Source organism: Corvus hawaiiensis, chromosome Z (assembly GCF_020740725.1).
Source record: "Corvus hawaiiensis isolate bCorHaw1 chromosome Z, bCorHaw1.pri.cur, whole genome shotgun sequence".
Lineage (NCBI taxonomy): Eukaryota > Metazoa > Chordata > Aves > Passeriformes > Corvidae > Corvus > Corvus hawaiiensis.
This window is the reverse complement of record NC_063255.1, coordinates 78675543-78699357: the sequence shown is the minus strand read 5'-3', so window position 1 is coordinate 78699357 and position 23815 is coordinate 78675543. Positions and strand designations below refer to the sequence as shown.

The following is a 23815-nucleotide window of genomic DNA, read 5'->3' as shown; positions in this document are numbered from 1 at the left end:
TCTTGAGCTCATCTTTAGACCTTTTTTTGTTGTTTGTGAGATGAAGTTTGATACGTAAGGTGGTGTAAGGTAAGGTTTGAAATTTTAATTGCAACAGAACTAAAACATTTTGAGAGACATCTACACTTTTTGTAGTTTCAGGGGATGGATTTACAGGGAAGATCTTGTCCTGTGCAAGAGCAAATACTTCAGTTGAAAACAGTGATTAAGTGTGATGAGTCTGTCTGGAAAGGTGTTTGGGAACATTATAGGGTACAAGAAGATATTTTTAGGCAGTGTGTATATACATAATAAACATTTTTCACTGCCTCATGATACTTTCCACGTGGCATATATTCCTAATTTCAGACCTGCTGAAGTCACAGTCAGTGTCAGGAGCTCAGGGCAGAGGCTCATTTCTCCCAGATCAGCCCTGTGCCTGCCATACCTTCTGGAAACGGAGCCCTTCTTTCTTTCTCTGGCTTCTGAGACTACCAAATAGGTAGTTGAAGAAATGCATGAACCCCTGCTGATATCTGATGTCAGCAATTAGCCCTCTTGGAGACAGATGGTATAGGCAATTATCCTTCCCCTTCAGTGCTGGCATCAGCCAGATGGGCTGAGCTAGGTCCAGTAAGCTTTCTTTAATCAGCAGGGTATTTTCCTCTTCTCTTAGTCTTCAAGATGTCAAGGAGCTTTGGTCTTTTCTTGAACCATCCCCATCTGAAGCCAGGCATTCAAAACCCTCTTGCCATACATTAGAAAACCCACAGTGAGGTATCAGCAGCACAGCCACAGGTGAGCACAGGCACCATTCAGGAATCACCCTGTGTGTAAAGAAAATAGTGGCTCATCTCACACTTCTCCTTTTTCCTGCAAAGGCAGAGGAAGCAGCACAAAAGGTGGCTAAACACTGAGAAGAAAGAGCAGGACTAATGGGAGTCAACAAGGACTGCACCCTCACTCCTCTGGAGAAGAGAGAAGGAATGGGGTTTTCAGTCTGACCTGCTCAAAATACTCTCAGCTCAGTGACAGCTAAATCCCTGCCAATAAAAACCATGCTAATCATGGTTAGGGAGAGGGAGCTTCTGAGATACAGCAACTTCCTCCAACCCTGAAGGCATAACTTTCTGTATTCACAACCACACTGGGCCTGACTGAAGTGCTTTCCAGAATACAGATTTACTTCCTGAGCTCAAAAACATGTAAGCACCATGTTCTTTCTCAGCAACACAGCTGCTCTAAAGACCATATCCTGGAAGAACTGGTTTTATTGTGGCTTTGGACATAACTGAAATAGAATAATTTCTATGATCATACATTGTCTTAAGCTTGTAAGAGTGTTTTTTTCCTCCTTTGGCAGTGGTTTGTTAAGATTGTTTCTTTATAAAATACATCAGAATGAAGCCTCAAACAATTTGTGCACCATTTCACCCAAAGTGTCGAATAACCTTTAACTGAAAATTTTAGAAATAGTTAAAAGCTTTTAATTGGGAATCTCAGAAATTCCTAAAAGCCCTCACTAAACATCAAGAAAATACAGCAACTTGGGAACCCTGAAAATTTTCTCTGAAAATGAATATGGAATCTTCTGTGCCTAAAGGATTTATGCTCTTTGCAGAAATTAAAGTGCCAGCTGAGAGCTGCAGCTCCTGTGTGGTCTGACAGCCTCACCTTGCTGCTGTGAGAGGGCACTCAACCTTCTGCCTTTTAACTATTTCTTATTTGTGGTGGCATGACTGAGTTAGGCTTCTTGACTGTCCAGTTAGGGTTTTCTCAGAAAAGTTTGTTGTAGTCAAAACAGTTTAAATAATAAAACTAAACCATCTGGACTTGGGATAAGCCTTGGGACACACGGCAAGCTGTGTCCTTGTGGGTGGATGGTGAGTAAATAAATTCATTGATGGGTGAATCTGGAGCCTTCACCTTCCTCTCCTGCCCTTTCTCTTGGCTTGTTTCCTTGCTGTTTCCTTCTCTTTCTGGCTGAACTTCCCAGTTCAGCTCCATCTAGGGAGAAAAGAGGCACAAAGGCAAGAGGCTGCTTGGCTCAGCAGGTGCCACTGTGGGCTCTTGTTGCCAGCAGCAACAATTAGTGACTGCTCTGTCACACCAGCTGGATGTTTGAGGTCTCAGTGGGTTGCAAGAATATGTAACAGGGCTGCTAAACATGTCAGACTGCTGGAAAAAGGGGGTAAGAGTGCCCAAAGAATACACACCTGTGTTGCGAGCAAATCTGGGAACTCCTGAATAGAACGAATTCACCACAAGGTAAAGACAAAACTCATTTTTAACTATAACATGGCTAATACTTCAGTAACATCTGATCATTTCTATAAACGGGATTAACAGAGTCAGAGTAATCCATTCCACGTGTACATGAATTTGCTCAAGTATTACTGTGAAAATTCTCAGGGAAAGGTGTACAGAGCACAATCTGGAGTGGCAAATCAGATGTTGCACTAGAACGTCTGTAACTGTAGATTCTACGCTTGGACTTTCTCTGTTCAGAACATAATTGCAGGCATGCATGGGATTTCATGTCACCTGCACACTGGTGATGTGAGTGCAAACACATCCTTCTAAAGTGAACTTATGCTGCTGTAGCAAATTTCTTTGTAAATGTTAGACTGTCTCCAGCACAGCTCTGGTATCTGTCATCGCAAGACAGCGGGTGTGATGGTCTAACAAGTCTCATCTTCATGAGGATAGCATGGAATAGCTGATTAATATGTTGTTACCTCCTCAGACACTTTATTTGCTACATGATTCTGCTAGATGGTGCTTATATAAGTTCAGAACTTTGTGCTTTTTTATAGATATGTTCAGAAAGTAAAACAGAGGCTGTAGGCAGCTGGTTTGAACTTGTATCTTAACATGGCATTCAAATGTTAATTGTGTGCATAAATTTTTTTCATTTTACAGACATGCAAATGTCAGTAGAATAAAACTAATTATCAGAGGATGATGGTTTCTGACACCTGATAAATGCCAAGATGAAGCTACTTATTCAAAGTGTATTGAAATACCCTGTTTGCCATAAACAGATATTCATTAAAAATAGACATGCTTATTTTCTAAGTGGTTGACACTAATATCTTGGCATAACTCTAGCATCACAGCTAAAAACCTGATGCAACAATGCTGTATAAATGCAGCTCAAGAAAGCATTATGGACAGACCAAAATGCAGTAGTTTTATCTGCAGAGTTTTGTTCCTTAGATTTTCTCCACTCTCTCACTCTGAATTGCTTATCTTTACACTAGGTGACTCTTCATGACATTGTTTTGTGGTTTTAGATGCATCTTATCCAAACTTTGCTTTACAAAACTAGTTACACTTCACACCTTACAATCAGAGCACTGAGCTGTTACTCTCAGGTGGCAGAGAAGAAAACTGAGCAGGGAATTTAGGGTAGTTCTGTGTGCACCTTCAGTCGGGATTTGAACAATTTTCAGTATTAATTTTGCTGTTTTGTATTAAAGATATAGCATGCTTATGAGCTTTGGCTGAAGGTGGTTGTTTCTGCCCACTCACAGATGGAAGGCCTTTAACTCTGGATGAAATATGGGAAAGTGTTCATGCATCCTACCAGGCTCGTCTGCAGGAGGGGCCCTGGGACACTATTACACAGCAGGTGAGAATCCTCTGGTTCTTCATGAAATTGGGGAATGCAATACATGCCTGAATCCTCAGTGGCCTTATTCCTCTCTTGGACACAAGGAAAAAAAATTAAAAATAATAAACAAATGTATACGTCTATCTCATGTCATGCTGAGCCATTTACCAGCAATTGCTTCAGTCCTGGATTTTGAAAGATGTGTAAGTGTTCACCATTTAAGGCTTGCTTTGACAGTATCTCACATTTTAAATACTTTTCCAAAGCCAATCCTCAAAAATTCAGGCAGTTTCTGAGTAATTGTGAATTTGGGTAAATACAAAAGCAGACTTACTTATATATCAGTGTAACATTTCACGAATTGTCTGGTAATCAAATTACCAAAAAGACTGTATGTAATTTTTGGTTTTAAATAGATTTGCAAGCCTCAGGATCGAGTGAGGGAAAATTCGTCTCTCAACAAAAAATAAGTTGTTGCTGTCTAATATGACACATGGCTCAGAGCTGAGCTGCCTGCTCTGGTGTCTTCCCTTTGCTCCAGGTCTCACATGCAAATCTGACAAAGAACTGAGACTCTTCAGTGAGTTTTTTTCCCATCAGACCAAGATACCAGTGTGCCCTTCCCCTTCCCCTTCCCCTTCCCCTTCCCCTTCCCCTTCCCCTTCCCGTTCCTTTTTGATTTTAGCTGTTTCCAGGCGCTCAGGTCTCTTACTACAGCGGCACGACAAGGATGTAACATCCACTGAGTCCTAGAGGTGCTCCCTTAATTCAAATTACAAAGTTTAATTACAGGATGCCTGTTTGTAGATGGTGCTGAGCCATGGGAACACGAGCAGCGTTCTTGTTTTTGCAGCCACAGACTATTATTTATCTTGTAACAGCTTCCTGAGAACCTACCAAGCCATGGGTGTTCTGGTGATTGCTGTGCCTGTCTGAATTCCAGTTGTGAGCTGGCAGCTTCTTGTAATACACGCTTTTCACATGGAGCATTAATTACCTGGCTTGGCTGTGAATGAAGACGAGGAAATTAGGTTTTAATAACATAATGTAATAATGTGACACTACTGAGAATAAAGCATAAATGGGATGTTTGGAATGTGTGAAATCAGAGTTGTGCAAGCCAAAAGGAAAATGAGGTCACTCCCACACGGGGATTATTTTTGTCTCTTAAGGGACAGTAAAGTGAAAATGGTCCTGCATCTAATAACTGGAGGTGTCTGTGGGATACATATGCAAAAATTCCTGCAAAAACAAGAGTTTTGGGTGGCAAAATGTGTGGAGTGATGAATCTGATTCTGGGACACTCTCCTGAGGTGGTACAGCGAACTCTGAGTCCAGGGCAAGCACAGGAAGAACATTTTGGAGAAATTAGCAAAGTTAACAGCTGCAAAATGTGACTTTCTGTTGATTAAGAAGATTATGGAACATAATAAAAACTGGCCTTCAAGCCTCAGATCAAAGCAGGAGTCAGGTCTACAAGAAAAAGACTGCTTTTCACCCTCAAATGAATCAGGGTTCTGAGTTGAAACGCCGAGTTTTGTCTTGCCTCCCTGCTTTTCTGCTGACCCATTTTGTTATGTGGGTTAGGCTTTGCCTGCAGGGACAGATCCTATAATGCAAGTCACTGGGCAAACTCATCAAATCAGGCTTGAGCACTCAGTACACATGAGCAGCAGAGTAAAAAGGTTTAGGATTTTAATCCAAAAGAGGTACAAATTTTAAATGCTACAAGCACTCCACCACTGGGAAGAAAAATTGAGCTTACCAAGGGTTCTACACGTGTTCCTTAACTTTTAACTAGGGCTGATTTACACTGTGATTGGCAGACCAGGAAAAGAAAGGCTTACTGACTTTTTGGGACTTTTTTCCCATGTATTTTATGAAATGTGGGTGCCAGGCCTGTGCATGTTTCTGATACAACTATATTTTGGTGTATGCTCTCTGTGGTAGAATACATTTATAATAAAATATATCTCAGGAACTGAGACAAGCTCCAGAGAGTGAAGATATGTGACATTTGCAAATTTTAGGTAAAATTTGATCTTTTATAGTTGCTTTTGATTACGGTGGGAAGTTACGCTCATTTCCAGGGAAAGCGTCTTGAAATACTTTCCCTGACTAGATTACTGCAAAAAGCAGAAGTCAACTAGTTACCTCCTCATAAATAAATTAACATGATAAGGTTGCATAGTATTTTAAAATGATAATTGATAAATGGTGATGATTTAATTGCACTTCCTCTAGTAATAATCTTATAATGCTCAAATGAAGTTCCTGTGATTGGCTTTCTTGTGAGTTAAATCTCCCTGGGGTCTTCAGTCATCCCTTCTCTACATCCGGAGATAACTTGCTTTAGCTGTTTTAAATAATACAAATCAATTAGAACACACAGCTGTTTAACAAAACTTCCAAATGTTGCCACAGGTCTCTGTGGGTATTTCCTGATGACTTATAATGACATCAATTTAGCACACCTGGTAAGATCTGTGTGAGCTGGAAGTGGCTTAATTCTGCAATGACAGGAAAATTAAGGAGTATTTATGGATTACTGTTGCCTTCCAGAAACGTTGCCAACTGTGATTTTCAGCTTCTTTTTAGGAGGATTCAGAAGTGGAATTACAGATATTGCAGCCCCATCTCCTGAATTGTTTACTTGTAACTTGGTGGGTGCTTTTTAGCGTTAGTTATTTATATTAGTAATTTAAATAATATATTAACATATATTATGTGTATGAGGTATAATATTTATATTAATTGTGTGTAAGATACTGGTTATACACAAATACATAGTGGTGTCATCTAAACAGCTCAAACTTACTGGGCCTTCTGTGTGTAATGAATGCAATAAATAGCAAATGTAGTGTCCCAATTAAGAAGGCAGCAGCCCAAAAGTGCCATGGTCAAATGCTAAAATAGTGAGGTAAATTGAGAGAAAAAAAATCCACAAGAACAGGAGAAAAAGTTAAAAAAAAAAAAGAGAGTAGAGAACAGAAGTGAGACAAATGAGGAGAAATCTTCCCAAATATTAAGGTGAACATATTTTGTGACATGGTAGTGTGTGGTGTAAGAACCAGGAATTAAAAAAACCAAATGGATAGCTAATACTGAATTCATCTGTAGAGGCTGCATTTGACCTTTTATCGTTTTGGAAATCTTTCTGAAGACGAGTGGGAGATGTGAAGCAGCAGAAAGTGACTCTGTGGTTATAGTCAGAACTTCAGACTGTGTGTTGGGTCCTCACTGTGGAGTTTGAAATACAAGACTGAAAGGCTTTTTTTGTTAGGATGGATGTGGGATAGGCATTGTCAGGGCCTGAATTTTCATCCTGGTGTGGCTGAGGGCTCTACACCTGTTTTGAAGTGCCTTTTTCAAGACCCAGGGCACTGGTGTAGCCTTCACATCCAGTTTTTTTCCACAGTGTGTGTGGAATGGTGCTGGATTGATGGGTACAATCACCTATTAGGAAGTAAACTGAGACCCATTCCTTTCTCAGGCACCTTCTGAAATTTAACAATAGTGGAATAAGGGATTGAAAAAAAAAAAGGGTAAAGACACTACTGATGCTTCATAATTCTTTTGCGCTGATGGATAGTATAAAAGTGTAGATAAAGCAGAAGGACTTCAACAGGGGGAGAGACAGCACTCTGACAAATGTTCTAGGACTATGATGAAGCTGAGTATTAATGTAGTTAGTTCTATGAACACAGGTGCCCAAGTCCGTTTTTGATTCCTGTTACTTGTGCTAATCCAAGCCGTCCATTAATTTTTTTTCTGTATGGAAGCAAACTAGCAAGAGAATTTTTTAGGCTGATGGATGAAGCTGATCGCAGTCAGTAGCATCACCAACAATTTTGTTTTTAACAGAGTGGTGTTGTCATAAAGCCTGACCTTCCCCTGAGGAAACAAAGTCGTAAACACAATCGAGTGTATGTGCTAAGGCTTAATCAATGCTTGGTGATGATGGAATGTAAAATCAAACATCCAAGGGTAGAAATCGAATTGCATTATTACAGGAGGCTCAAGGGTTGAAAAACTACCCCATAAAACAAGAACAAAACTTGGTGACTTGAAGATCCTGCAGAAATAGCCTAAAAAATTGATCTGTGAGTCAGGATTCCAAAGGACTCTGGGAGCTGCGGAGCACGTGTCCATACATCCCCCACTCCTTTTTAACCAGTGCTGTTCAGATGCAATTACTTCTGCTACCAAAGTGCTCCCCGCCATGGGAGGGGACACATTTCCCCTGTGACACCTTGGTTCTGGATCTGCCAACAAAAAAATCAGCATTTTCCTGGTTTAGTAATTCATTGTTGCTGCAGATGAAGTAACTCAGACCATTCTGATACTGACTGTATCCTAAGTTTCTGAATAATTGTAACTGACCAGGAATTTTGCATTTGTTTTTTGTCTACCATTCATTTCTCAGTTTCATCTAAACAAGGTGTTTTCCTTCTGTCATTTGATACTTAGCAGGTAGTTTTAATATGGCCTTTCTGTCATCCAAAAGTAGTCAACCAAACCAAAACTACGGAAATCACAGCACAGAGCTGCACCTATTTCTGAGTTAATCCAGAGTCTTTTTCAACCAGGAGTTAAGAATCTGGAGAACACATTCTTTGTAGTACCTCAGTAATCCTGTCCATTACATCACTTAATTTATAGCAGTGTTAACAGAAAAATCAATAAACATTTTTTCTAAAATGTCAGGGATGTTAACAGTGTGATTTAAAAAAGGAGGAAGAGTCAAAACTCTGAACAGAACACATTGATACAGTGTTGTAGAGGCACATTTTGCTGAAAATGTGATAGGGAGGATTTAAATCATTACGGCTCAGTCAGTTTGAAAAATGTGTGTAGGTAGCTATTCTTAGACATACAAATCTTTCTTGCCATATTGTGGGATTTTGCTGAGTGGGGGAGGCTGTATACAGTATTTCTTAACAGAAGGTTGCTAGGATCGCTCTTAATGGTTTTGAGTCGTATCAACAGTTGCTATGGATCCCCTGCTAATATTTTTGGAAAATTATTAGTACAACTTCCTGAGAAAAGGGAGTCTTACCAGTACAGATTGGAAAGCTGTTTGACAGGGGGAAAATACAAGGATGGCAAAGCTGGATGGGTATTTATTTCCCACTAAAATCTTCTGTGATGTGATGATCTCCTGGGGTTTAAAACAAGCTATACAAGCTACCAAGGAGGTTTTATTTTAAAACTAGCCATTAATTAATAATGTTGAGCTGCCCTACAGTTTAGTAATGCATTTCCCCATAAGACTTCATGGACAATAATCTAGTCCAACTAATTTCATAGAAGGAAAAGACCAAATAATGAACTAATACTAAATGTAGAGTAAATACAGAAGTTTAGTGGACAAGCAGCTGCCAGATGTGCAGCTGATGGCATCTGCCTGGACTCATGCAAAGCACCTGACACTGTCTGACAGGACATCCTTGTCTCTGAGTTGGAGACCCATGGGTTTGGTGGATGAACCCCTTGGTGGGTGAGGGATGGGCTGGGTGGTCTCACATGGGGACTTGGGGTCAATGAGTCGATGTCCAGGTGGAGACCAGGGTCAAGGGCTGGGACCGTGGGGATCTCATGGAGCTCAGCAGGGCCTGGGTCTGGGCAATTGCAGGCACCAGCACAGGCTGGAGACGAGCAGCCTGAGGGCAGCCCGGGGAGGAGCCCTGGGGGTGCTGTGGGGGAGAGCTGGAACCTCAAACCCCTGTGCTGGGACCCCAAACCCCCTGAGCTGGAACCCAAACCCCCTGAGCTGGAACCCCAAACCCCCTGAGCTGGAACCCCAAATCTCCCTGAGCTGGGACCCCAAACCCCCTGAGCTGGGACCCCAAATCTCCCTGAGCTGGGACCCCAAACCCCCTGAGCTGTAACCCCAAACCCCCTGAGCTGGGCTGGGCCCAGCGTGGGCAGCAGGGCAGGGGGGATTCTGCCCCTCTGCCCCCTCAGCTGAGCCCCCACCTGCAGAGCTGCCCCAGCCCTGGGCCCAGCTCAGGAAGGAGCTGGAGCTGCTGCAGCCAGGCCAGGGCAGGCACCAGGATGAGCAGAGGGATGGAGCAGCTCTGCTGGGAGGAAAGGCTGCCAGAGCTGGGCTTGTTCAGCCTGCAGAGGAGAAGCTCTGGGGTCACCTCACTGGGGCCTTGCAGGGCCTGAAGGAGCTGCAGGAAACCTGCAGAGAGACAATTGCCAAGGGCTGGAGGGACAGGACACAGGGAATGGCTTCCCAGTGCCAGGGGGCAGGGCTGGATGGGAGATTGGGCAGGAATTGTTCCCTGGCAGGGTGGGCAGGCCCTGGCACAGGGTGCCCAGAGCAGCTGGGGCTGCCCCTGGATCCCTGGCAGTGTCCACGGCCAGGCTGGACATTGGGGCTGGGAGCAGCCTGGGACAGTGGGAGGTGTCCCTGCCCATGGCAGGGGTGGCACTGGATGGGCTGTAAGTCCCTTCCCACCCAAACCATTCCAGGCTTCTATAATGATTTTCATGTAGAGATAAAAGCAGTATGAGGATCCCTGCCAATTTCTTGGGCATAATTCAGGACAGACTTTCAAGTCCCACTACTATTGTTACTTAAGTTATTCTGAAATAAAGATTCAGTAATATTTTCCACGCTGATTCATAATTAACAGAACAAATTACAATGTAATAGTATTGATTCTCTTGATTATTTTCTTCTGTGGAAAATCTGTTTCAGTTCCGTGCATTGCATTTACAGATAATTTATCTATCAGTGGTTCTGCTTCCAGAGAGCTTCCCAAGCAGAGATTTGTGGAGTAAGTTGTAAGAGCATGTTGCCTGCCTGGTCTGGCATTTCTCCTTGTAAGCTGAGGTTGGTTGGTGTTCTGTCTTCCCCCCACCATGACCTCTGGAATGAATCTGTCTACTGAACATTCCCCCCGAATGGAAAAATCCTAAATTACACATCAACACTGACTGCACAATATGAAAGGGGTGAGGATCATATATGGCACACTCAGGTCCGTTTGAAAGGCCACTGGAGTGCCCACAAGGCATTGGAAATCATATTTTATTCTTACTCTATTAATAAAAAAAAGCATTTTAAGTGCCACTGGAATGGAAGTTGGGTATCTGTGCTGACAGAAAGGGGTTTATACCTAAGCACCTGCGCTCTTGAGTGGTGTCAGCAGTTCAAAACCATTTAGACAAATCCATGAGGCCACTTGTCCATAAATGGGTGCAAAATTACCTGGCAGGAGTGTGTCCTCCACTGCCCTTGGTGCAGATCTGCTGGAGCAGTGCAGGGGGAGTGAGCCACAGAGGGAGCCCAGGCCTGTGCTCTCCCAGCCTGCTGCTGGGGGAGGCAGGAGGCACTGCTGGAGCACCCTCTGGAATGCCTGGGATTATGGGATGAACCCTTCCAGGCCACTTCTGTCAAATGGCAGTATGGGTTTGGTTTTTTCCCCCCCGCCCCTTATCATTTTTTAATCAGGGTAGGAAATCTGTCTCCAGTGTCTTTTCCATACTTCCACAGCTTGTTGGATCGTTCAGTTTTGCACCTTAGATGAATCTCATAACTTAAGAACAGATTTTAAATAGTAATTAATTAAGACTATATGCTACATAACAAAAATGGTGACAACTGAATTAATCTACTTTTGGCAAGCATGGAAGAAGAATCATCTGTTTATTTTCTTAGGAAAGTGGCTGAGATGCCATTTCTTGACAATGTAACTATGGACCTGCCAATTTTTAAGTATAAAGTTTTCTTGAAAAACCCTAAATGCATAAGTTACGTGCTTGTGAGAAGCTTTAAAGCCTTAAAAGAAGCTTGTTAAGCTTTAGAAACATGCCTGGGTGTCACCTACTGCTTTGATTCCTCTTGTTCTTAAAATTAATAATTCAAACCTTATTTTATATATATATATATATATATATAAAATATATAATTATAGATCAGCAGTGTTGGCTATTCTTGATTACTGTTTTGCTTGTCCTGCATTACCTCTCCTGCCTTTCAGGGATCTTGTGTTAGCTATTTAAAAAAACAATAAAGTCACAAAACGTAAAAAATAATCACCACCTCTTCAAAGCTGTAAATATTCTAGAATCAGGCAGAATTGGGGCATAAAATACGAATTACAGAATCACAGAATGGTTTGGTTTGGAAGGCACCTTCGTTGGGATCCATGATGGATTTGAAACAGCAGATGCAAAGTGGTAGGCGTGGTTCATCTCAAAGGAATTCTGGCTGTGTTAAGTGTCCTTATATTTCTGTGTTGTAGGATTTGCCAAGGCATCTCTGCTTTCCTCAGAAAAACTGAGCCATTTAATTGCCTTTTTGGTTTGCACTTTGTGTTTGATGAAAGAAGGACAGGATCCAGCTTAATTGGCTGCGTGGTGTTGGAAGTAGTAAAAGTGTTAATACAAAATTGTCACGGAAGTTGGTTGCGTGTCTTTGGGAGCACACGGGGAACAGGGATGTTAAATCACTGGGGCAACTGCAACTGCTCGTCTGCAAAGAGCTGGAGTGCAAATGGAACCACTCTGCTGCCTCTTCTGACAAAAAGAGGCTCAGTAACCACAGAAATCTGCTTTTTGGTGCTAGTTTGCACTTCTTTGTCTCATCAGGGCCCCTTCGTGCTTTCCCTTGCTCGGTGCCAGTGCAGATCAGCTTTGACTGTCTGAGAAAAGCAGGAGAGCTGTGGCAGTGGCCCTTGCCTGGTCACTCCTCAGCACCTGTCGCAGGCAGGGCAGGTTGTTCCATCTTCAGCTTCTGCATTTGGTGGGGTTTCTGTTGTTTGTGGCAAAGTCGGGGAAACTTGTCTCAGTTGTGCCAGTAGGGTGACTCGGCTTCTGGGTGTGAGTTGAAGTCAGTGACCATAAATACATTATCTGTCCCAGGTAACAGAATCCCAGGCTGCTTTGGGAGGGAAGGACCTGAAAGTTCATCCCATCCCACTCTTGCCGTGGCAGGGACACCTTCCACTGTCCCAGGCTGCTCCAACCCCAATGTCCAGCCTGGCCTTGGACACTGCCAGGGATCCAGGGGCAGCCCCAGCTGCTCTGGGCACCCTGTGCCAGGGCCTGCCCACCCTGCCAGGGAACAATTCCTTCCCAATATTCAGTGTAACCCTAAGTCAGTAGGATGGAGAAGCCCTGTACAATTACTGTGCTACCAACAGCTTTATTACTGTGATTTACACGTTCTGTCAGGATTATAAAAGTTCCCTGTGTGATTACAGTTCCTTAACGTTGCACTTGCAGCATAGTGATTCCATAGTAATAGAGTTTCCATCGTAGTAATTCCATTGTTAGAGGAAAATCCCCTTGACCTCAAGTTCCACACGTTCGAAGTTCCATGTGTGCAGTTACTGTTCTGGTTGTGGGACTGGGGGTCAGTCTGAAGAGAGAAATCTTCCTGCCTTCTTTCTGAATGTGTAGAGTTGGATTTCATTAACAAGCAAGTTATTATTGACATGTATAAAAATAAGGAATGAAAAAGAAGATAGACCATGAAATCAAGAACATAAATTACTTGTGGTATGAGCTTGAGTGAAGAATTTCTACTTGAACCCAGCCTTTTGTTTCACTGAATGTGGTCAAAAACTGTGAGGAAGGGAAAAACTTGTATGCTCTTTATTAATTGCATCACTATTTCCTTTTCCTAAATGGAAGAGATTATGTGGGACATATTTTATTAATTCTGCCTTCTTTTTCTGACCTGGTGACTGGGGTTTTGGATGCTGCTGGGAAGATGTCCGGAATCAATTGGCACTGGCTGTGGTGTTTGCTGGTAGGATCCTGCATGAAATCTTTGACACCCCTGAGTGAATTTATTTTTGCAAAGCAACATCATGCAAACCAGGTCAGAGAAGAGGCAGTTTCAGGCACAAATCCCCTGCACTATCATCAATGGAGAGACCGTAAATGTTGTGATGGATGCTTGAAGGCAGTTTAATGTAGCACTGGAGAAAATAGAAGCCATTACCTCTGGAAGAGCTCCAGTTATGACAGAGAAAATAAATGGTGCTGTTACAAGAGATACACTGACAACAAAATTCCTGCTGGCTGGGGAGGAGAGCAGCAGAGCACGGTACAGAAACCTACAGACAATTACCCGTTATCTGAAGTAATGTTTTATTTTTGGTTTAAATCCGACATGGAGACTGCTTGATAAAATGACTTAATCCAATGTGACGGAAGTTTAGTCATAATTATACTTGTGCTTGGGAGCTGCCCAGTCTCTGCCACTGCTCAGATCTGTGTTGTGATATTTCCAAGCTCAGCACCTGTGCGGGGAGGGCTGTACCTGCACAGACAATGAGCAGAGAGCTGTGTGCTGCCAGCGCTCGCTCAAACTCAGCCTGGGGCGGCACTCCTGAGCAAACCAGCTTCAGGACACAGGGAATGGCTTCCCAGTGCCAGGGGGCAGGGCTGGATGGGATCTTGGGAAGGAATTGTTCCCTGGGAGGGTGGGCAGGCCCTGGTACAGGGTGCCCAGAGCAGCTGGGGCTGCCCCTGGATCCCTGGAGTGTCCAAGGCCAGGCTGGACATTGGGGCTGGGAGCAGCCTGGGACAGTGGGAGGTGTCCCTGCCCATGGCAGGGGTGGCACTGGATGGGCTGTAAGTCCCTTCCAACCCAAACCATTCCAGGACTCTCATCCATTTTCAAACTACCCCCTGAAACATTTCATGTCTTTCCTCCCTCTCTCTCTTCCATGTTTTTTGATGGAAGGAGTTGAAGCAGCAGCTACAGCATCAGGCACAGAACATCCTCACACATCTTTTTCTGAGGTCACCTGGGAGAGAGGTCTTCCTACAGAAAATAAATGAAGCAACATTTTGAGATTCCAAATTCAATGGAGCTGGTTCCTGCCAGTGGAAGTATTCCTTTGCCATCCCAGCTGCGTCAGACTCAGAGGGATATGCAGATGTGTGAAGGATTCCAGTGTATGGTGCTGAACAGGCAGTGCTATAAATCAGCCTCATAGGTAGATAGATCCAAAATCATAGACAGATCCAAGAAAATAATGCTGTTGATTTCAAATGAACTGTGTGTCAGAGCTTTACTGCCCAGAAGAGTTGTGGGCAACCTGCAAATGGGTTCTTGCAGTACAACGCCAGCGAGTGCTTGTGGGAATTGGCTTGAAACTCTCACACTGCTCTGGTGCATGACTGACTGGAGAAAGATTAATTGTAAACTAGAAGTTGGGATGATTCTTATATATTGTTTGTACTGGTTTGGGTTTTTTTTTTCCATGAAGTCCCAGTAGGACTTTATATTTTTGGCGTAACTGGCACTGACCAGCATAGATGAAGGGTAGTATTGCTGCCCTAATATTTTGCTCAGGATGCATTTCAGTGCATGTGGAGTGTCATCATTCTGCCAGGGACTGCAGCAGATACTGAACCAATGCTAATGAAGCTGATGCAGCACAGACTTTTGTTTATTTTCACACTTCTGACAGTGTTTGAGAAGGACTTGGGGTTCATCCCACTGCAGACACTCCACCCTCTCTCAGGGCAGGGGGGCTCCTGGGCCAGCCCCGGGCTGGAGCCTGGCAGGGAGAGGCTCTGTAGCCCATTAGCAATTCTGAAATCATCCAGGGTTTTGATAACTCCTGCATTTTTATTGGCAGCATCCCCGTGCTTCCTCCTCAGAGCTGCTGTGTCAGTGGTTTAACCTTGAGTGTACATCAGAGCCTCACAGGGATGCCATTGTGTACAGGATTTGGAAGGCAGGATTTTGACTGAATCACAGCTGATGCTCTCAGAGTGTTTTCCCTGATGCTCCACAAGCTTCTCCTCCCCACCTCAGCCTTTTTCCTTTTTAAAGGCTGCTCCTTAATGGCTCTTGGCTCAGGATTTCTTGTGATCTCTTGTACTTTTGTGGCTTTCCTGTCAGTGTGTGACATGTTCCTGTCTTTTGAGTAGCATGGAATTTCTGAGTTTGGGAATGGTTTCAGTGTCACTCTGTTGTCATGCTGTAAGAAGGGGAAGGACTAAAAGAAGAAAGATGTAGAATGTAAAGCTAATAAGCTATTTTAAAAAACCAGGTCTGGCCTCCGTGTGTCACTCGCTGGTGTTCTCCTGAAGCAAGACCTGCAGAGCAGAATCAAATACTGGGGGTCAGGATGGTTGGGAATAACTTCAGGCTGAATATTCAGCTTTGGGAATTATCTTCATGCCATGTTCAAATAGCTAAGTCACTTAAACCCAGGTTACTTCTCTCTTCTTTCTGGGAGTGTGCTGCCTCTTGCATTCTTCTGTTTAAGGGAGGTGGCTGAAATTTTTGCACAATTTACTTTTTTTTGTTACCTTTCCGTACTTAAATATTCTTTATTTTAACGATACATGTTTTTTAGCTATCTTTAAGGAATACCATTGTCACAATCCATGTGTTTTATGGAATCATTTGGAGGCCTAAGTGAATTTGAGCTAGCAGATAGTGAAAAAGGGATTTTAACTCAAAATACTACTTTTTCTCAAAGAAAAAGTGCATCAATTCACTTTTAACAACAGCGTATGGTAGCATGCAAGTTACCTGTTTGCAGTGTGAAACAAAGCTTTCTGAACACTCTTTTGTATGTTCTGACACTTCTGGAAGTTTTTTCAAGTTCTCTTAGACATGAAGTGATTGATCCTCATGAGAACATTTTCAGCATCAGAACCAAGTGTCCTTCAGCTGTGAGAGCCCCTGTTTAATAGTTAATAGCATTGAACACGTGCTACCTGCTGAAGATGGCAGGATTCGGGGTTTGTTTCTAGGCTTTTCTGGTTGGTTTTCCAGGCTGTGTTTCTTGCTTGCAGGAGGAGTTTTTCCTGGGTATCAGGAAGCCTTTGTGAGCGCCTTCTCTTCCATGCCAGCAGTTCAGCCCAAGCTGAGGCAACCCCTCAGAGCTCAGGGGTCCGGCTGCAGCTGTGCCAGCCTGGACAGGGGACATCCCTGCCAGAGCACCAGTGTGGCATTCCCTGCTCCTCGTGTGTGGGGATGAGCTGGGGTTTGCTTGTGCTGGTGGCCTGGGCAGCACTGAAGGAAAATCCTTTCCCTGGGACACGCCGAGGCGGCGGGAGATGCTGGTCCTGTGCAGGAGCTGATGGGATCACTGCTGTGGCTCTGAGATAGAACATTTGTCCTGCTCATCACATGAAATGATGTGGATCACATGAAAGCTTTGTGGAGCCCTGGGCTGAGTGTGCAGCCGTGCCATGTCCACAGTGACGGGGCGAGAAACAGCAGAGCCAGCCCTGTGGCAGGGACTGTGTCTGACTCCAAGCTCAGCAGTCAAAACACGAGTTTCTGTTCTTCCTCAGGACAGTTTTGACTGGGCTTCTTGGAGAACAACTGCTTTAAGACTCTTTTTAGCCTAAAACGAGGATATGCCACGTAGTGGAAGTTAAAGCCACCTTGGGAGCACTTCCTTCTCCCTTCTTGCTCCCTCTCCAAACTGAACCACGCGTATCTCCCAGCACCAGCCTGAGAAGATACCAGGGCTCAGGGTTGCTGGAGACCTTTTCTCCTGAGGGGATGGGTGTATGTGTTACATTTGATCAGACTTTGGTTTACACAGTAGCTTTGCCGCTCTGCAGCCAGGTTAATGCTGGTACTGTAACTTTGAGATACTTTCTCAAACCATTAGATTTTAACTAATATAGTGCCAATAGCCTGGTTCCTGGTCTTGCTTCCCTTTTAACAGACAATATGTATGAATGATGTGTAATATATACAGTATATATTAATTTGTCATGACTGTCATAGGAAGAGCAATGTGAGCTAAGATTCGGAAGTGAGAAAAGTTGCATCAGGGGCTGATTGCACCTTGCCTTGTCTTTTCCAAATGCATGTGATGAGTTTTCTGTTCTTTCCTTCCGTAACAGAGCAACTTCTGTTCCCCCTTAGGAGCACCCCATCCTCGGGCAGCCTTTCTTTGTTCTGCACCCCTGCCGAACCAATGAATTCATCTCTGCTGTGCTGGGTAGCTCACAGAAACACCACAGGTGAGGGGCACTGCTGGGCCTTGCAAAGCTTTGTGCAATGCAGGTGAAGTCAATCAGCTGCAGAGTGGAAATGGCCAAAACTACTTCCTTGGTCCAAGCAGAATGAGATTTCTGTATTGTCACTTCAGACCTGAACATTAAAATATATTTGCTATAGGAAGAATGAAGGAATAGCCCCATCTGAAGTTGTGACTGTTGAGTCTGTCTGCAGTTCAGAAAAAGCCAGGATAATATGTTTATGGCTCTTTTTTTGTCTTTTTTTTCCCCCTAGACACACAAATTACATCATACTGTGGCTCAGTACTGTAGGCCCAGTTGTGGGCCTGAATCTGCCTCTGAGTTACGCAAAGCTGGCACCCGAGCAGAGCACAGACACTGACTCGGTTGAAAGGTAAGAGAAAAGGAAGCCTTTCCTCTCCCATCCTCCTTTTACAAAGATCAGATGGGGAACTGGCAGAACCATTACCTCCTCCTTTGAAGCTCGTGGTTCAGTTCATCTGAGACTCCCCTTTCCCTGTTTTTGTTACCTGTCTGCCTTGCTGCCTCACTTGCTTTGCAATGAAAATTTGTGCAGAGAGAGAGGGGCTCAGCCCATTGCTGACACCCTTCATTGGTCCAGAGGGTCCCTGATGTCCTGGGGTCTCTCTCAAGGTGTGGAGAAGTGTTTTCTGTTGGTTCCCCCAGCACAGGGTTTGGGGTCTGGCATAACTGCTGCAAGGATTTTAATGTAATCCCTTTTTGGTGTTTGCTGTCACTTCTCCAGAGCCCAGAGCTGAAGGACTGGTGGTGGTTAGACTGTGATGAAGCTGCTGCAGACTTCCCTGGGGATGAAGGTGAAGGATCCTTCCTGGCTGGTCAGCCATGGCAGTGTGGAAATGATTGCTCATGGCCCTTTCTCTGGCCAGAACTCAGCACTGATGATGGTGGGAGTTGGCTGCAGTTGTGGTAATGCCTCCCCAGCACCACCCAGCCCTGACCCCCTTGTGACTGCACTGGCCCTTGAAGTGGCTCATGTCCTGCCTGCTGTGCCTGTGCCCTTGGTGAGGCTGCACACAGATGCACGAGCCAGAGCCGAGCTGCTGCATCTACTGAACCTATCTTTAGAAAATCTGCACCGTCTGTGGGGCAGAAAATGCAATATAAACAGAGAAATGCTTGTGGGACGTGGTGTGAGCTTGTGGCAGTCAGAGTACGGGCTGAGACTGCGTCACCTGGGAACCACCTTCTCCAGCAGAGCCTGGTGAGGGCCCACCCCCATGTTCCCCACCCCACAGAACATCCTCATCCCGGGAGTATCCCAGGCACGGCACGCATCAGGGAGCAAACGGGGTCGGGACTGTGACAAACAGAGCCCTTGGAGTCTGCAGCTGAGAGAGCACGTCCAGCTCTGGAGCTCAGGTGCCTGGAGCAGCCGTGGGGAACATCTGGCTCTGCCGTGCTCCGCTGCCTGCGAGGGAATCTGTGCCCCGTGGGAGCTGCTGCTGTTCCCAATTAGTGTTTCTCATTGTACTTGTGGTTGTTCACAAGTTTGCTCCCTACCCTGCACTGCTTCTGTAGCCTCCCCTGACAGCTGTTGATTTTTGGGGAATTGCCTGGTGGTGCTGCCACCGACAGCCAGATTACAAGGAACTTCCCTACCACCCATCCTGGCTTCTCTCCCAATCCCATTTTATTAGCAGTATAAAACAGAGCCTGAGCAGCTGAGATGGAACCACAGATTTCACTTTGTACATTCAGCAGTTGTCAGTTGCACACAGAGTCCAGTGCGTGCCACATCCGTGTGAAATGCATCCAGATTCTGGTTTTTCAGATGATGTTTTTACCTTCCATTACTTGTCATTGGTGGACATGGAATACAGAGTGCAGTCCTTCACATTCCATTGGTGCAGAGTTTGTTTGCCAGTCATTTGGAATTAATAATGAAAGCACATAATTTATTTTGTTCAGGGTCATAACAACCTGAAAAGCCGTTTCTTCTGTGTAAGATTTACAAAATATGGCCCACAGCTACATTGATTTTTTTGACACTTTTGGTAAGACATGCTTGATAATTGCATCCACAGCCCATTTTTAAATTTAAGTGAGACTTACACAGTAGGAAAAACCAACAGAAAGAGGTAACAGCAGGTTTAAGAGCTGTTAAATGTTCACCTTTGTTCTGTGATCTTCACTTGTCATACCCTGAAACAGAAGAGTAGAAGCACTCAGCCCTCAAAATGTGGAATTTATATGTAAAGGGGAATAAATATTTTTATTTGACATGGGAAAATTCTCAACATCCATTACTTTCTACCTTAATTTAGCATTTGTAAACAAGGAGGAGGATTACTTGAACAGGGTCCTGCAGACTGTACTGCGCTCAGGATTTCCTCTCTCAGGGACAGCCCCAGGCCGTTGTCACAGTCCTGTCCCGGGGGTCACTGGGGTATCCTACAGCCACACATTCCCTTGGCTGGGCACTCCAGCTGCTCCCAGATTCTGGCGCTGTCTCTGCCTTGCTTCCTCCCTGCTGAAAAGGTCCCTCCAAACCCCTCCTCAGTGCCTCAGACAGGGGCTGATGATGAGGACCATGAAATGGGAGAGCAAACAGAGCATTCGCTGCCCTGCCACGACTCTGAACCTCCTAACACCACAAACAACGAGGTGACAGCGCAGTGTCATCATCAGTATCCATGTTTCCCTGAAATTTGCCTGGAACACCAAAATTCAGCTCGGTTAGTACAAATACATGGGGGTTAGATACAGGAACAAATACAGGGTAACATAAATATTTGGGACCAAGGAGATAAATAAGCCTGTTTGGATATCTCCTTTTTAATGGCTGGGGTGGGAGGTAGGCACCCAGTTTCTCATTTATATTTATACCTTAATGACTTTATCTTAAAGAATTTTTATGTACAAAAATCATACGTATATGTTTTTTTAAATCAAGTGAATTGTGGCACTATTTTGTGATTATATTTTATGTTGTGATTCATTATGTAGTGAACCTATTGAAGATCCTTAGATCTGAGCCTGGGTTTTGTCTACATGCGTTATCTGAACTCTTGCATCCTACCAAGGAGAAAATTTCCAGTTTAGATTTGTGAATTTGCTCAGTTGTTCATCTTTGGTAATCTGGGAAGACACATTGAGGGAGGTTCTTTACTTCTGGGGACTTCTTGTAGGGGAACAGTCTCATACCTGCCCTGGGTTGCCAGCATCATCAAGAGGAAGTAATTTTATGAGTTCACCTCAGCCAAAAAATGTGTTTTTCTGTGGAATGCAGTTGGTAGCCACGTACATAATCCCTCGTTTGTGTCAGCATGACCAGGTAAGAATTTAACCCCCTACCAGGAGATTTGAGGTTGCCTGGCATTGGTTACTAACAGGAACATTCCTTTGGAGATACTTAACTACAGCTAAGTACAGAGAAGTAATCAGGATGAATTCTTGCTGCAGCTCCATGAATTTCAGTGAGACTTTCTCAATAACTTCCCCCCCTGCCCCGTTTGCTATGATGATGATGGTTTCACGAGTCTGGACATCTGTATTTATTTTGCACACATACAGATTCAGTTCCAGCACAAAGGAAGGACGATTGCTCTTCCCTCTGAATGGTGAAGTTGCAATTATTTCCTCAAAAATACTCTCTTCTAGAGAACAGCGTGTGTATGGGTATTTATACCTATTTTTAGTAACATGTAGGCTTTTAAAAGTGTTTCAAGGAATTTAGTGCATTTTTTTAGTGATAAGTTCTTACCCCCTAGAATAAAAAAAATACGTACCTGAAGCTTAGAGCTGCAAAAGTAACCCTGTATTGAGTGCGCAGGATTAGGAAGGTGTCACACATGTTGTTATCTCCTGGATTTCATTAAAATCTTAAAAAACCCTGCACCACAAGGAAGCTTTCAGTTCCCCACTTGAGAGCTCGTTGTAGCTGTCACCTCCTGAAGACAAATTCACCTTAAGGCGAGAGAGGATTTCACTGCTGTGTTTGAACAGAGAATGGATTTACAGAGCAGCCTCTTAACACATTTCTCAAGTGTGTTAGAAAACAACATCTCCTGTAGCAGCGTCGTTATTCAGTCGGGTATTGCTGGTGTCAGATGGTTGGTCAACTGCTTTAATAACAGAAAATACTAATTGTGTGTTGGTGATGAGGTGGAAACATGGCCAGCCGTGGATTCCCCTCTGTTTTGGAGGATTTTGGGGTATGTAACACATATTTATTAGGCTTAAAACCCCTCTAATATTGACTTGGTGGTGATATTTAGCTCAGGTCATCTTTCTCTGAGTTCTTTCTGCAGTGTCCAGGTAAAACAAGCTATTCCTGGGCACTGGCACAATCACAGAATCACAGGATGGCTGGAATGGGAAGGGACTTACAGCCCATCCAGTGCCACCCCCTGCCATGGCAGGGACACCTCCCACTGTCCCAGGCTGCTCCAGCCCCAATGTCCAGCCTGGCCTTGGACACTCCAGGGATCCAGGGGCAGCCCCAGCTGCTCTGGGCACCCTGTGCCAGGGCCTGCCCACCCTGCCAGGGAACAATTCCTGCCCAATCTCCCATCCAGCCCTGCCCCCTGGCACTGGGAAGCCATTCCCTGTGTCCTGTCCCTCCAGCCCTTGGCAATTGTCTCTCTGCAGGTTTCCTGCAGCTCCTTCAGGCCCTGCAAGGCCCCAGTGAGGTGACCCCAGAGCTTCTCCTCTGCAGGCTGAACAAGCCCAGCTCTGGCAGCCTTTCCTCCCAGCAGAGCTGCTCCATCCCTCTGCTCATCCTGGTGCCTGCCCTGGCCTGGCTGCAGCAGCTCCAGCTCCTTCCTGAGCTGGGCCCAGGGCTGGGGCAGCTCTGCAGGTGGGGGCTCAGCTGAGGGGGCAGAGGGGCAGAATCCCCCCTGCCCTGCTGCCCACGCTGGGCCCAGCCCAGCTCAGGGGGTTTGGGGTCCCAGCCCAGGGGGTTTGGGGTCCCAGCACAGGGGGTTTGGGGTTCCAGCTCAGGGGGTTTGGGGTCCCAGCACAGGGGGTTTGGGATCCCAGCTCAGGGGGTTTGGGGTCCCAGCACAGGGGGTTTGGGGTCCCAGCACAGGGGGTTTGGGGTTCCAGCTCAGGGGGTTTGGGGTCCCAGCACAGGGGGTTTGGGATCCCAGCTCAGGGGGTTTGGGGTTCCAGCTCAGGGGGTTTGGGATCCCAGCTCAGGGGGTTTGGGGTCCCAGCACAGAGGGTTTGGGCTCCCAGCTCAGGGGGTTTGGGCTCCCAGCTCAGGGGGTTTGGGGTCCCAGCTCAGGGGGTTTGGGATCCCAGCACAGGGGGTTTGGGATCCCAGCTCAGGGGGTTTGGGGTCCCAGCACAGAGGGTTTGGGCTCCCAGCTCAGGGGTTTGGGGTTCAGCTCAGGGGTTTGGAGTCCCAGGTCTCCCCCACAGCCCCCCAGCGCTTCTCCATCTGCCCCTCCCCAGCCCGGGGCTGCTCTCCTGCTGCTCTGGAGCCCCGTTGGGCCGAGTGTCCCCGTTTCCTTTGTCAAAGCCCACACAAGCTTTCGGCTCGAGCATTTCCCTCTCAGCTGTCCCCCTCCCCGCTCCTGTCGCGACATCTGGTGGCGACGCGGCCTCACAACAGCGCCCGGCCGGGAGCTGCTCCAGCGCCCGCTGAGTCTTCCTCCTTTGGAATTTGGAGATGCAGAAGTGCGAGGAGAGACAGTCCCCTGCCCTTCTGCCTTCCCCGGTTCTACCACACGAACCTCCGGAGAGATTCTCAACGTGTTCTTAGATTCCTACTCCACTGTCATATAAATTATTGACTTCTGCATCAATTTCTATATAAATATATGAATTATTTGCAGCAGAGCCATTCCCTCACCACGCAGATGAGCTGCAGTTGTAATGAGGGAAGTGTTCACACTCTGGCTTCTGCTAAGTAAAGATTTTGAGGTTTTACTTCACTAAGGAAGCCTCTGAATAACTCTGTATTTTTCTTTGGGCTAATCAGGTAGAAACTCAGAGACACCTAAGTCAGTGTACTAAAACCGGTATCCTCAAATTGGGCAGACTCACCCCAAAATAACCATAGTTAATTTGTACTGAACACCGGGTGAAACTCTTTGGGCTGATGGTTCAATAATCCTTTCAGGGCACAAAGCTGGGGAGTTTTGTGCTCACACCAGAGGCCAGAACTGCTGCCACAAACACCATTTCCACCACTTCCAGTGACCATTTCTGATGTGAAGGCGGCTTTTTTTTAAAGTTATGCATTAAAATTCATGCAGCTTC

At 45.3% G+C, this 23815-nt stretch overlaps 1 protein-coding gene across 4 annotated transcripts in view; it reads left to right on the top strand.

The window, feature by feature from the left end:
• ATG10 (autophagy related 10) overlaps window positions 1–20500 on the top strand; it is a 61488-nt gene extending 40988 nt beyond the window's left edge. For 2 of the 4 annotated variants that reach the window (XM_048291859.1, XM_048291861.1), the window contains 4 exons: window positions 3516–3613; window positions 17472–17569; window positions 17841–17960; window positions 18333–20500. In XM_048291859.1, coding sequence (XP_048147816.1) covers window positions 3516–3613; window positions 17472–17569; window positions 17841–17960; window positions 18333–18345 — 329 coding nt within the window. In that variant the 3' untranslated portion in view covers window positions 18346–20500. Of the gene's footprint in view, window positions 1–3515; window positions 3614–6193; window positions 8302–17449; window positions 17570–17840; window positions 17961–18332 lie in introns of those variants that run through there. The other 2 variants (XM_048291863.1, XM_048291862.1) reach the window with 2 other exon arrangements.
• Window positions 20501–23815: the final 3315 nt, after the last annotated feature.